Source organism: Symphalangus syndactylus, chromosome 20 (assembly GCF_028878055.3).
Source record: "Symphalangus syndactylus isolate Jambi chromosome 20, NHGRI_mSymSyn1-v2.1_pri, whole genome shotgun sequence".
Lineage (NCBI taxonomy): Eukaryota > Metazoa > Chordata > Mammalia > Primates > Hylobatidae > Symphalangus > Symphalangus syndactylus.
Window position 1 is genome coordinate 30079762 of NC_072442.2, and position 15110 is coordinate 30094871.

Here is a 15110-nt window from a genome sequence, read left to right on the forward strand (position 1 = left end):
AGATTGTGCCACTGCACTCCAGCCTGGGGGACAGAGTGAGTCTCTGTCTGAAATTTAAAAAAAAAAAAAGTCACTGAATGAATGGACAGGAGAGAGAAATAAATAGCAAATTCAAGATGAGGAATATCTAACAAGGTCAAAAAACGGGGAAAATAAAGGAGAGAGGAAGAAAGGTCAGAAAGAATTGTAAAAAATATGAGATACTTACCCAGGAGTACAATTTTTAAAACAGCCATCATTCAAAAGGAGTTAAATGGAGGGGCTAGATGTGGTGGCTCATGCCTGTACTCCCAGTACTTTGGGAGGCCATGGTGGGCGGATCACCTGAGGTCAGGAATTTGAGATCAGCCTGGCCAATATGGTGAAACCCTGTCTCTACTAAGAATACAAAACTTAGGCCTGGTGCAGTGGCTCGCGCCTGTAATCCTAGCACTTTGGGAGGCCGAGGTGGGTGGATCACGAGGTCAGGGGTTTGAGATCAGCCTGACCAACATGGTGAAACCCCGTCTCTACTAAAAATATAAAAGTTAGCTGGGCGTGGTGGCACACACCTGTAATCCCAGCTACTCAGGAGGCTGAGGCAGGAGAATTGCTTGAACCCGGGAGGCGGAGGTTGCAGTGAGCTGAGATCGCACCACTGCGCTCCAGCCTGGGTGACAGAGCGAGACTCTGTCTCAAAAAAAAAAAAAAAAACTTAGCTGGGCATGGTGGTGTGCACCTGTAATCCCAGCTACTCAGGAGGGTGAGACAGAAGGATCACTTGAATCCGGAAGGTGCAGGTTGCAGTGAACCGAGATCACACCACTGCACTCCAGCCTGGGCAACAGAGCGATATTCCGCCTCAAAAAAAAAAAAAAAAATGAGAGAACAGTTTGGCAAGTCTTATCTCACACACACACACACACACACACACACACACACACACACACTAACTCCATGTCCATGCTCTTTGATCCAGTAATTCCATTCCTGGGAATTATCCCAAGAAAACAAATTCAGAATAGGAACAAAAATAAAGCGCCTATATAGAAACGATTCCATTCACATTGTTTATAATTGCAGAAATCTAGAAACTACTGAAATGTCCAATAACAGGGAAAATGCTTTGCCAAATTACAGCAGATCCACTAGATACACTCTCATGTGGCAACTAAAATGACCAAAAGGAAGATAATAGGGAACATGGAAAAGTGTTTTGGAGTAATGCTACGTGAAAGGCGGGGGCCAGTGGGGGGAAACACTGAACTCCTTCAAGTACCAGGCACTGTCCAGCACTCCTTCTGTATCTTGGTTCTCAAAAGAATCCAAAATTAACCTATTCTTATCCCCTTTTAACTAACAAGAAAACTGAGGTCCAGAGAGCTAAAGAACTTGCCCAAGGTCACATAGCTGGCAAGGAATGGAGTCAGAATACGAATATGTCATCCTCACCCCAGAGTCCCCGCACATCCTGGCGCCCTCAATGCACGCCTCAATGTCCTACCAAGTGCTTGAGGGGCTCTTTCCCATAGCGACATCACGATTGTGTTGTGGAGGCCAAACTCGGAGACTGAAACAGCCAGCAAAAAGTGACTCGGCACCTGAGAAATGCTTGCAAGAGAATACAGCAAATGCCAAAACAAAGCAGAAACCAAAAGAAAACTACCTGTTGGGATCAAAAGACCGCAGAGAAAAGAAATGAGAAAGCAGTCAGCAAAGCCAGGCTTCAGGAAGGACTGTGCAGAGACACGAGAGAAGAGCCGGGAAGGGCAAGGAAGCCTTTTACAGGTGCTGGATCCAGGTTCCAGGCTGGAACCGCAGAAATGAGGGTTTGCCCGGGGCTCCCAGAGAATAGCACCTTCCTGTACTCACAGCTCTTCTCTCCAGGGCCCACACAGTGAAGCTTAATCAATGTTAGCTGAAATACACTTATTTCATAATGGGAACAAGCAACAAGGAAAAGGAAGGGAAGAGACATTAGAGGCATGGGCAAGAGTGGACTGGAAATCAGGACATGCACAGTGGGATTCCGCCGGGTCTGGGGGCCCTGCTTCATTAAAGACTCTCATCTCAGTCTCTGGCAGGACTGCTGCAGGGAGAGGGAAGGCACTCAGCCATCTGAGAACAGGTTTCAGGTGCGGCAGGAGACTCAGGTTAGATAGTGAGATGGACACTCCGCAATGTACCTGCTGCCAGAAGCCAGTGCAAGCTTAGGAGAAAATAATCAAAACTGCCTTTTCATAGGAAAACATAGAGATTCCTGCCAGCCTGCTGAGACAGGTATAGCTCAGCCTAGAAGCAGATGGCTGGAGAAGACTGCCCTGGGTCACTCTGCTTCCTAGAGATGAACTGCCCAGGGCCACCATTGCCAAAACAGAGCATAAATACCCTAGATTACTCAAGATTGGCCACAGGCCAGGCACAGTGGCTCACGCCTGTAATCCCAGCACTTTGGGAGGCCAAGGTGGGTAAATTGCTTGAGCTCACGAGCTGGCCTGGCCAACACGGTGAAACCCTGTCTCTACTAAAAATAAGAAAATTAGCCGGGCATGGTGGTGTGTGCCTGTAATCCCAGCTACTTGGGAGGCAGAGGCAGGAGAATTGTTTGAGCCCAGGAGGCAGAGGTTGCAGTGAGCTGAGATCTCATCACTGCACTCCAGCCTGAGCAACACAGCCAGGCTCCATCTCAGGAAAAAAAAAAAAAATAATTGGCCACAGCTGGTTATTGCTGAAGCTGGGGAATCACTACACAGAGGTGGTCACAACATTCTCTCTACTTTTGTACAAGTTTAAACCTTTCCATGACAAAGTTAAAAAAAAAAAAAAAAAAGGCCAGGCGCAGTGGCTCACACCTGTAATCCCAGCACTTTGGGAGGCCAAGGCGGGTGGATCACGAGGTCAGGAGATTGAGACCATCCTGGCTAACACGGTGAAACCCCGTCTGTACTAAAAATACGAAAACGAAAAATTAGCCGGGCATAGTGGCGGGCACCTGTAGTCCCAGCTACTTGGAGAGGCTGTGGCAAGAGAATGGCATGAACCCAGGAGGCAGAGCTTGCAGTGAGCTGAGATTGCGCCACTGCACTCCAGCCTGGGGGACAGAGCGAGACTCCATCTCAAAAAAAAAAAAGAAAAAAAAGAAAACCATAAACTCAGACCTAGGCATTTCACCTGATGGAGCACAGGGAACTTGACCTCAAAACATAGCTCTCTGACATAATGAGCATTTTAAACTAAAGGCCCTTAGAGATTAACAGACACTGAAAGAGACATGTCCCCTATCTATAAAAAGACCAGATGGACCCACCAGGGACCAAGGATTGTTTTTTCTTCCCCTCACTGTTATCTCATTATCTATTTCAGGAAAAAAGGCCAAAAACGCAACCACACCCTAAAAGACCCATTCACAAGATAATGTCTATCTCTTAGGATCATTCAAAGAAATATTTGGGTCCCACTGGGATATTAAGTAATCGCTCTGTGATTCTGTGATACACCAGGGAGAATCAATTTATATGCCATTTCTCTTAGTCATCTATATGTTGGGAGTTAATTTTTCAGTAAACCTTCGGAGGGCAAAAAGTAAGTTTCTCCCTTGGCCGCTACACAACAAGGAATCACTATGGCCTGGCCCAGGGTTTGGGGCTACCCCCCAGAGCCTAGACAAAGGCAACTAGAGTCTTCAAAATTATCCTGTGCTAACAGATTTTCCAGCTGGACGGAGAGAGGAGTTTGCAAATCCAAGTTGGGTGGTAAAGGCAAGGAATTAAGACTGCCTGGGTTCAAGTCACAGCTCAGTCTCTCCTTAGCTATGTGACTCTGGGAAAGTCACTTAACCTCTCTGCGCCTCAGTTTCTTCATCTGTAAAATGGGGACAGCGAGAAGATCTTCCTCACAAAGGTGTTGTGAGAAGTAAATGCTACATAAAGCTTAACAAGGGGGCCAGGCACAAAGCAAGGTTGCCGTAAAAGTAAATGTCACCTATTATGACACATCCATTTTGTAACAGGTACAGATATTCGTTTTGGAAACCACATGCATCCATTTGACTCAGCGACTGGCGAAAATGAAACGGGGTGGAACAAGCGCTCTCTTTCTGAAACCTCAGGCAGCGGTGTGGGAGCCTTGACTCCAGCACACCTAGAGTGGCCCCAGCCGGCCCAGGCCTCCATTGGCCAAGAGGCCAGAAAGAGCTCCTCCTTTCAGAAAGCCACCACGAGAAACAGGAAGCTGCTTCCTTTCCTTTCCATTCAGAGCCAGCATTTCCTTTTTTATTTTAAAAAGCATTCTTCATCTGCAGCCCAGCCCTCGCCCCCAACCCCCCTGCAGCCCAGGCTCAAACGCACCCACAGCCATCTGCATTTCTCTTGGATTGTTTTCTGCCCACCAAGGGGATCATGAGGTTCCTGGTAGACCCTGAGCAGACCATGCCCTTAACACCAACTAAATGCACCCAGGGTCAGGAGGAGGCAGGAAGTGCAAACTCCAGGCAGGCAGGCAGGCGGGCACACCTCTCTGGGCAAGCTTCCTCTTCTTGTTAGAAAGCTTCAGTGATACATGTATTTAAGTGCTAATGTGATGCCCAGGAGACACCCTATTTCCCTTTGTAAAAAAGGCCACCTCTCATGGCTGGCTAAGTCTACAGGGATACCAGCCTCTCTTCAACCACCCAATTTTATTTGGAACCTCAAACAGCACCTCAGTTTCATAAAAACCTAAAACTTAAACACAACACTTGGTTGTAAGTGAGCCAACAGTTTCTTGTCTCTTTCTCTGCTCAAGGCTTAAGGCCGTGTCTCCCCAACTACGTTCAGTGGAAGAAAAGATCCCCTGGACAAATAAGTTTGAGAACTGTTGTTGCAGGACTTCTCAGAACCTTTAAAACACAAATCCTCACCCGCAGGGATCTTCAGGAGGGAGATGGCTGATGCAGCACAACTTTCTTTCACAGGAGCATCGTGCAGAATACAGTATGAGATACAGAAAGGCTGCACTGAGTCTTTTTAAGGGCCCGGGCCTTGGTGGGAGTGGAGTGGGAGCCCTCCAGATAGCATCTAATGAGTAGGAACATTCAGGTTGCCTTTTTTTTTTTTTCCTTATTGGCAAAACTGTGTGTGCACCATGAATGAAGCTGGTCTCCCTTATCCATATCAGAACTAAACCCAAAGTAATTGGCTAAATTGGGACTCAACACCTCCAGGAGCCACGCGGAAGAAAGCCCCACCACACTTTAAAGTAGCTTGCCTCATCATATTTGAGGAAAGCAAAACGCTTATGACCAGTATGCTGCTAATACAAGTCTATAGATAATGCTGTATATTTTCCCAATCATAGCTGGCACAGTCCACATTTTGCATTACACTTCCTCTCTTTTTTTAAATTTTAAACACAGGTCTTTATCTCTTCTTTTTTTAAATTTTAATTTAATTATACAAGACGGAGTCTCAGTATGTTGCCCAGGCTGGTCTCGAACTCCTGAGCTCAAGCGATATGTCCGTCTCCACCTCCTGAAGTGCTGGGATTACAGGCCTGAGACACTGTGCCCGGCCTTAAACACAAACCTTAAATTATCCTGAGGTTAGAAAAATGGAAGGGGAAGAAAAATGGCAAGCAGGTAGGCTGACTTCGGCTTCATTATTTGGAAGGACAGTTTGCTTGGTTAAAACACACTACTGCCCACAAAGGCCAAGACAACAGAAAAATACAGACTTATATAAATAGATTTTATATGTGACAGCAGTTTGAATGGAGACTTTTTCAATGCAAATGACAAACAGCTGTGCCTGGGAATAAATGACAACGAATTTTTTTATCTCAACAGCTGTCCTGAGAGCACGTCTCTACACCTCTACCTGCATTCTGGAATCAGGGAGAAAGCCAAAACGGACGACAAGACACTAGATCAGCCGTGTCCAACCGTTTGACTACAAGGAGTTTTCCGCCTGTCTGTGGTGGTGGGTATCACGAAAATTACGCACAAACCTTTTTTTTTCTTTTAAGCTCATCAGCTATCGTTAGCATTAGTGTATTTTATGTGTGGCCCAAGAGCATTCTTCTTCCAATGTGGCCCTGAGAAGCCAAAAGACTGGACACCTGTGCACTAGATTAAAAGGCTACTCCTTCTGGAAGCAATTGTAAAGAATTTCTGACATTATCTTGACATGAAAACCAATGGATAGTGGGACAGAATGCAAAACCTGCAAGAATTTTTCTTGTTGGGTTTTTTTTTTTTTTTTTTTTTTTGAGTCAAGGTCTTGCTCTGTGGCCCAGGCTGGAGTACACTGGCGAGATCACAGCTCAGTGCAGGCTCAAGTGCTCCTCCCACCTCAGCCACAGTAGTAGCTGGGACTACAGGTGCGCACAACCACCCCTGGCTAATATTTTATTTTTTGTAGAGATGGGGTCTCACTATATTGTCCAGGTTGGTCTCAAACTCCTTGACTCAAGGGATCCAGGACAGGATAACAGGTGTGAGCCACCACACCTGGCCATGTGCATGAACTTCTAAGACAAACACAAGGCCCCACAAAAGTTAAGGTTTTCCCACCTAATTTCCAGGGCATCTTTTGGTGCAAGGATGAGAAGCCCTTAAAAGTACACAGACAACTCCAAAGATTCAAGACAGTTCATTCGGGCTGGGCCAGCCCACTGGGCAGACTGACCTTCAAGAAAGGCCCACCCGTGACATACACCAGATGGCTCTCCAAGAATCTCTCCAGTCCTCAGGGTCCCTAAGGCACTGGACAGAGCTAGGAAAGCAAACCCATTTGCTTCTTCCTGCAGGAAACCCCTTGAGGTCAAGACCCCACAATCAGACGAGGATGCAGTGGCTCACCCTCAGTCAACAGGCCACACTCAAGGTGGTACAATGTCTTAACCAAGGGTGTGGGCCTCCAGGTCTGACTCCCAACTCAGTGCTCCTTTAATAACCACCCTTTGTTAATTCTCCTTAACAGGGGTTCCTGGCAAGTCAGTTCTCCCTCAGGCCTTCAGTTTCCTCACCTGCAAGATGAGAGGCTGGACCACATGGAAATTCCAAGACCTTTTGCAGCCCTAGAAACCTACAACTCTACTAAATCATCCCCAAAGCCAGGCACCCCAAATAGCACTGTGATCAGTATTTGTAGTTAGGGATGCAACCAAGAATGCAGTTAAAGTGACTTTCATGAGCCTCAAGTGATCAAGACCTCACCATATGATTATGTACTACCAAAGCTGATCAGTCCCTGGACAGGGAGACCTGAAATCCAGCCCCTCCCTCCACTATCTTGGAGCAAGGAAAAGGCCTTCTTCTAATTGGTCAGCCCAGGGGGCCCCCCTTTGCTGCAGGTAACCACAAAAACTAGAAGCCACAATGCCTGACACATAGCCCAGAACAAGCAACCACAAAACTAGAAGCCATAGTTCCTGACACTTATCCCAGAACCTCAGCCAGAGGACCATGTCCAGCCTCTTTTTTTTTTTTTTCTCTGTCATCCAGGCTGGAGTGCAATGGTGCAATCTCAGGTCACTGCAACACAAGCAACCACAAAACTAGAAGCCATAGTTCCTGACACTTATCCCAGAACCTCAGCCAGAGGACCATGTCCAGCCTCTTTTTTTTTTTTTTTTCCTCTGTCATCCAGGCTGGAGTGCAATGGTGCAATCTCAGGTCACTGCAACCTCCACCTCAGCCTCCTGAGTAGCTAGAAGTACAGAAGCACGCCACCATGCGTGGCTAATTTTCTATTTTTTGTAGAGATGGGGTTTACCATGTTGCCCAGGCTGGTTTTGAACTCCTAGACTCAAGCTATCCACCAGCCTCAGCCTCTCAAGGTGCTGGGATTACAGGCATGAGCCACCACACCCAGCCCTAGCCTCCTTTTAAACTCTTGGACGTCAATGTGATTACAGATGCAGTGGCAAACGGAAAAATGTATGAAGGCTGCCATTCCTGCTTAGGAGAGGGGGAGTTATGATGCCACAAAGATATTAAAGACTAGGACAGATATTAAATGTATTCATATACTTTGACCCAGCAAATCTCACTTGTAGGAAGATACTCGTTGCAGCACCATTTATAAAAGCAAGACTTGGAAACAGCCTGAATGTCCCACACAGGGAAACTGGTTAGATGAATTTGTGATATGACCACACAATGCAGCCACTAATAGTGCTGATGCATATGTATATGTGCTGATATAGACAGAAGACATTTACAAGGCAATGCACATGGTATGTGCCACAAATATACACCACATGTACATTTGTATGCAAATGCAGGAAGAATATACAACAAAATGTGCACTGGAATGAACTCTGAGAGGTGGCATTATGGGTGATTTTCACTGTTGTACATCTAGTACTTTCTTTTTTATAGTGAACATGTATCATTATGTATTTTTAAATATTTTAATTAAATGTAGAAAGTTAAAGAATATACTGTTTATCAGAGGAACTGTTCAGAAAGAATAAGACAGGTAGCCATTTAAAAACTTATGAGTAAACTGATCTCCAGGCAGCTTCTCCTTTCTCAGAATGAGACAAGCGTAGAGCTGGCTGCATCATGGTGCTGAGAGTCCTGTCTTTGAGGATGTGCTGGCCTGGACATTAGGGAGGCAGACCCAGGTCCGAACCCTGAGGCTGCACGGCCTGGGTGGCCACCAGGAAGCCCAAACATCTAGAGTTGAGCCACAGAATGCCCTCGGCCCAGCCCTTTTTATTATTGGCCATTTCCTTGGTCTCAGCAACCATGGCCCTGCACAGAATCTCCCCACCATAGCAACAGCTGTGGAGTTCTGAACATAAGTTCTCAAGACCAGTCAACCCGGGTTCAACCACCTGCTGAGACAGTCTCTCCATCCCTCTGAGCTGCAACTCCCTCATCTGCAACATCAGGATAAGGCCTTATAGCATCATCGTGAATGTTAAGGTGCACCATATGCCGAGAGCCTAGTGGAGTGCTCGACACAGAACAGGTGATCAAGCATGTTCCTCATCTGTGTCTGCCCTCTCTACTCCAAGACCATTCCCCTAACCCCAAAGGCACCTATGCAGCTTCCCCCTTGAATTAAACGTAAAAAAGAGATCTCAACCGGCCTATTCTGAAAGGACGGCCTTTTTAAAAGGCACAGCTTAGAGAGACTTGGCCACAGGCTTTGCTGCTTCTCCTCAGCATTGCAGACACTGCCACCGTGGGCCAGCGTCTCTGCATGGTCCGTCTCCAGACACATCCAGCGGGCAGGAGTAGAATACCTGCGGCACACTTTCCTGGATTTTGAGGCAGCCCAGACCACTCCAAGAAGAGGAAATAACCCTGACGTGGAAGAAGGCATTCCCATAGCTGCAGGCAGCAAACCACACCTCCTGGCACCCACATCAACCCATGCTGCAGATCTGATAAGGCCTCTCTCCAGCACCACCCAGCCCTCCCCAGGCTCACAGCCACTGGGGGTCCCGTCCCCCTCCAGGCTGCCTCTGAGAAACATTTGAGAGGAGGTTTCACCAGGGAAAAAGTTACCCAGGTGAAAGTGGACACAAAAAGGGCCAGAGCCCCAGCTCTGTATCTCTTCAGAGATGGCTGGAGCCACTTGGCCAGAGGGTTACAACTGTGGCCACAGAGCAGAAGCAGAGAAACGCCACACTTCGAGACAGTGGCTGGGTGGGAAAGCAAAACCAGGTTTCAGTCTCAGTTCTGCCAGGGACCTGTGACTTGCGAGAAGTCCCCAAAACTCTGGGAATATTTCCCAGAAAACCAGGAGGTGGCTCACACTTGTAATCCCAGCACTTTGGGAGGCCAAGGTGGGTGGATCACTTGAGGCCAGGAGTTCAAGACCAGCCTGGCCAACATGGTGAAACCCTATCTCTACTAAAAACACGAAAATTAGCTGGACACAGTGGGGCATGCCTGTAATCCCAGCTATTCAGAAGCTAAGGCAGGACAATTGCTTGAACCTGGGAGGCCGAGATTGCAGTGATCTGAGATCATGCCACTGCACTCCAGCCTGGGTGACAGAGTGGGACTCTGACTAAAAGAAAAACAAAAACAAAAAACAAAACAAAACAAAAGCAGGAGGTTGGATGGGCCAAGGGTTCAGTGGGGTTCCCAATGCAGGGTCCTGAAAGCTGTGCTACTAGAGTCATTACTGTGCCCTGCCTCGCTCCTTCACTAGACTGGAAGTGTCCCTAAACCCCAAAGACTGGGAGAGTAGCCCACCTACTTCAGAGCCCTTGCTAGGTGGCCGCCAGCCAGGTAAGCACATCAACAGTAATGCCAGCCAGGTAAGCACATCAACAGTAACTAAAGGTCTGTCCAGGGAACGTGCCTCAACACACCCTAAGGACCCAATCTGCAGGCATGCCACCCCTCCCCTCTCCCAGCAGTTCCATCATCAGATGCTCCTGGGAGGCATAGGGAGAGCTCAGGTCCCCCACACAGTGGGGCTCTGACCTCTGCCATGGCAGAGCTGTGTGAGGGCCAGGCCTCTCTGACCTTCCAGGTGGCAGGAGGGCCTCCCCTCTGACCCCTTGCGGCTCCAGGGCAACTGCTCAGGAAAGCAGCCCAAGGGCAGAGACTGTACCTACCACAGTTCCCAGCATCACCTCCCCCAGCAAAGCCTGACTCTGCACCTACCACAGTTCCCAGCATCACCTCCCCCAGCAAAGCCTGATAGTCAAAGTCCTTCAGCCCCTTTCTCCACGCCAGCTTGCTTAGGAGGGATTTTTTTCCACAAGAACACAAGATGAGGAGACTCAGGATGGCAGAGCCTGTCTCTGAAAAGTACTAGTAGGCTTGCAGGAAAGGGCAAGTCACAATGTCCCTGGAACGTAAATCTCCATGAGGCAAGACGTGTCTGCTTCTACACACCCTTGTCTCCCCAGCACTGGGCAGATTCAAAGGAATGAAGGTAATTATTACTGGCATAGGTTGCAGGCCCAGCTATGAGGCAGGCCAGGTGCCCCTCCGTGAGCACATCTGGGGCATAAGAACATTCCCGTTTGCCTCGGTGGAGTTTTCAGACCCCTAGGGGGGTCTAGCGGAGACAGAACACAAGGTCCTGCCACGATGAAGTAGCCTCACAACTTCTGTTTACAGATTAAGACCCTGGTTTCAGATTGTGCCTCCCACCCTTTCTATTTAGAGAGGGAAAACCTGTATGATGAAGACTGCTGATCTCCAGGAACGTGTGTGAGATTGAGAAGAGTTAGGCACACTGCTGGGCACATAGGCAGCAAACGTTAAGTCTCAGCTCCTTCTACCCTTTTCCATCCAAACTGGACCACAACAGAGAAAAGCTATTCCCGGACAACCAGACACGCTGACCCCCCACACCCCATCACAACCCGATTTCAGGCAGCAGCAGCCCATCCCTGGTCAGGGACCTCCACGGACATTTCACGTGCTGCTTCTCCCACTGAGTGTTTATTTCATGAAGGCCAGAGTGAGCTGGGGCTCCTAAGATTCTAGCTAAGACCGATGCAGTTGCACAGGCCAAGCCCTCCAGGTCAGATCCTTCTTCAAAAGCCAGGAATCCAGTGTTGCAAGCAGTCTCTGGGGCCATGGCCTGGTGTGTGGGGAGCCCACAGAACAGGAAAGAACGCTGGACTGGACACTGCCACTGGCCTGCCTGGCCCCAACACATGCTGCTGGGGGTGGACGGCCCCACCCAGCTTGCTGAGATTATTTCCTGGCTTGTGTCACCCACCTATATGAAATGAGAGGCAGCTGCAGAAGTACCTTTCCCTAAAATCCAGATTTACTGAACCCATAAAGTAGGGGTTAAGTTTCCCTAGCGAGGGTCCAGTAGGGGTTAAGTTTCTCTCCTGGTGGCCTGTGCCATAAATGCTACTGGACCCTCACTAGGGACAGCTGCCAGGCAGACTCTTTTGGTAGTATCAGCATGGACTGACAGACAAAACGCTGCAGGTGTGAGCAGTCTCGTTCCTGTTTTACGGACAGGAAAGCTTGAGATTCAGAAGTCATGGGACTTGCCTTAGGTCACACAGACAGAACCAGGCCCAGTATGAAAGCCATGGGGCTTCCTGCTCACCACGCTGCTCCTATGGCAAAGATTCTTATGATAACCTTAACCCCTGTTATGGGTTCAGTAAATCTGGATTTTAGAACCATTCCTAAAGTGGGTTATTCTTAAACAAGGGTAGTATAAAAACAATCACAAACATTTGATTTCACCCAACCAAGTCTCCTTCTCTAACCTAGAGAATTTCGAGCTTCCAGAGCCCTCAGAGATCCACTCCAGCCTCCTTGTTTTGCAGGTGAGGAGGCTGAGGCCTCCGGGGTGAAGTGACTCATCTAAACTAGCTGGTGGCAGCCCCACGGAACTCGCTCCAGGGGTCTAAATTCCCATCCCCAAAAACAACCCAGGCCCTGCCTTTTCAGGAAGAGGAGTGAACCCGAATCCACATCATGGTGGGAAGAACAGGGAGCTGCAAATCCCCTGTGGGCCTTCGGATGGGTTCTCTGCTGCCAGGGATGATCGTCTAAACAAACACTCAGGAGGGAAGCCACTGAATAAACCAGCTCCAAGACTTAAATAGCTGGATGCTCTGGGGTGTCATGAACGCCACACCGCCATCAAAATGAGGGACTCCGGAAGTTAGGGTAGGACAAAAGGCCATTCCAGAGAATGCACAGCAAGTGGTTCTCCTATATACACACTCTGGAAGCCAGGAGCACTTCAGAGCAACGTGGGGACAATCCTACAGAGGCCGACACAGAGAGCATTCTCCAAGCCCAGCAACACCGAAGTCCAACCACGCACACTCTGCCAGACAGCGACCCCTCCTCCCGGAACTGAGCCTCACAGGCCCCCTATTGTGTCAGCTTAAAAACTGAACTTTGCTGAGCAAACACACTCAGCTGTGTTCAAAAAATCAGTTTCTCTCAGTACTTGGAAAACTGCAGCATGCATGCAGAAAGGCCGGTTGTAGGGGGTTTTGTTTGTTTTTTAAGCAAAGCCTTGGTCAGTACAGCTTTAGCCAACTGTAATAAAAAATAATAATACCCAGCACTGACTGTATTCTTCCAATGTCCTGTGGTTTTATAGCTAAAACTGAGGGAGAGTCACCCCCGAGCATTTGGGATCAAACAAGGATTCAGGCTTGTGGCATGCCTGGAGGAAGGATTGGTCTTGTAATAATTACCGCGATCACAGAGGGCCTTATGACAGCTGGCAGAGGCAATTAGCAATAAGGGGCGGGGGGAGGGTTTAGGGGGAGGAGAAATTGAGGATCTAATAAAACATCCCCAGACCTGCAGGAGGCCAGATGTGGCAGGGCAAGATGGTGAGAGGTTCCTTCTTCAAGATGGGGCAGCTATTAACTGGTCTGACGATTCACCGCCCCGTCCCTGGCCAAAATCACATTCGGAATCCACCAGTCGCCCTCATTTGTGTATGGACAGGGTGCCCCAACAACCCTAGGGCTGGTTTTTCCAAATCCTTCAAATACTTCCCCAGCTATAATTTGAGAGAGGAAGGCCCGCATACCTTATTTCCTCTTTACACTCCAGGCTGTCTCCATCAGAACCCCTTAAACAGTGTCATCTTCCCACCAAAGGCTTGCTTCCCAGCATAATCCTTCCTAAGCCAAAATCCAATCTTTGGGGGGAAGCAGGGGGAGTCAGCGGGTAATTATTAATACATTTTAAGCAGCGAGCCTCCGTGGCAACGTGAAAGGAAAGCACCAAACGCCTGAATAGCAAAAATGCAGTTTCAGCAACACTTTTTGAAAAGGCGGCAGACAAGACCTGGGAGGAGAGGAAAGGAAGGGACAGGACGGCGTCTGGGGCGTGAGGGGAACAGGGGACGGCAGGCCTGCGATCACGCTTCAGGGGAACCTCCTCCGTCACCCCGACCCACGGGTGCTCGACTCAGTCACACGGGGAAAAGTCCAGCTTGTGACTCAGTGGGACAACGAGTCCTGCGGCCCCGCAAACTGGAAATGGGGTGGGGGCGGAGAAGGGGGGGAAGGGGATGCCCGCGCGCAGCCCACCCCGCCCACGGGCCCCTCGAGCCTCCATCCCAGTTCCCACCACGCACCCGCCCCACAAATCCTGCCCAAGGTGAGGGCTGGTCCCGAGTCCTCCGGCTGCCGCATCAGCGAGTGCAGGAGGGAGGGGAAGCCTCCAACGGGGCGACGCGAGCTCAAGGATGCAACTCGGCCAGGAGTGAACTGGAGCCCGTAGGGAGGTGTCCGGGCCGCTCCTCGAGCCCAGCCCGGGTCCCCGACCCACTTACCTCCAGGGTCCGTATCTCCTGCTGGGTGAGGTCGTTGGACACAGCGCACTTGGTGCGCAGCCCGCGCAGGCTGCCGATGGAGATGTCGATGAGCTTCTGGAGCTGCCCGCACTGCTGCAGCGCCCGGCTGGCCGCGGCCCCTGCGCCTCCCTCCGCGGCCGCCGCATCCCCCCCGCCACCGCCCTCCTTCTCTCCCATCGCCGCCGCACGCAGCGCCGCTCTATCCATGCCTCGGCATCGGGGCCGCGGCGGCGGAGGCGGGGAGCCCGGGGCACGGGCGCCTCGGCAAGGAACCCCCGAGCCAAGACAGCTGGACCAGGAGCGCCCCTCGGCGCTGCCCGAGCCGGGACGCCGGTAGAGGCGGCCGCTGAGTCTGCTGCTCCCACCCTCCCAGCCGCGGCGGCAAAGCGAAAGCCGCGGCGACCCGACGGCTGCGGCTCCCGGAGCCTTTAAGCGGCGGCGGGGGCCGGGTCAGGGCAGCCGGGCATGCTGGGACTTGTAGTCCACGCGGCGCACCTGCCGCCGGCCCCCGCCCTCGGGGCCCCGGACCGCGCCCGCGCCGCCCTCCCAGCCCTCCTCTCCCCTCCCCTCCCGGCGGCCGCGGCGATGCAGGCGGTGAGGGCGGGCCCCAACTGGGAGCCCCGAGTGGGGCTGCTCCGCGCCGGCTCCTCCCCCAGGCGCCGAGAGTCGGGGGAGCAGCGTCTTCCCGTCCGCCTCCGCCCCCCGCAGGGCCTAGGAGCTTCCCACGACCCCCGGATGGGGCGGCGCCCCCTGGACGCCTGGCGGGTGTGCGTCCCTCAGTTCCTCAGCTGCGGCCCAGCCCTGGAAGATGGGGACCGGGGAGATTCCAGGATTTTTATGTGGGTTTAGGGGCTGACATCTAGTGGGAAGGGG

The 15110-nt window shown here is 50.6% G+C and overlaps 1 protein-coding gene across 3 annotated transcripts in view; it reads right to left on the reverse strand.

Moving 5' to 3' along the window:
* KSR1 (kinase suppressor of ras 1) overlaps positions 1-14637 on the reverse strand; it is a 170693-nt gene extending 156056 nt beyond the window's left edge. The window contains exon 1 of one of the 3 annotated variants that reach the window (XM_063628750.1): positions 14217-14637. In XM_063628750.1, the coding sequence (XP_063484820.1) occupies positions 14217-14444 (228 nt within the window). In that variant the 5' untranslated portion in view covers positions 14445-14637. The remainder of the gene's footprint in view (positions 1-14216) is intronic. The other 2 variants (XM_055257768.2, XM_055257769.2) reach the window with 2 other exon arrangements.
* Positions 14638-15110: the final 473 nt, after the last annotated feature.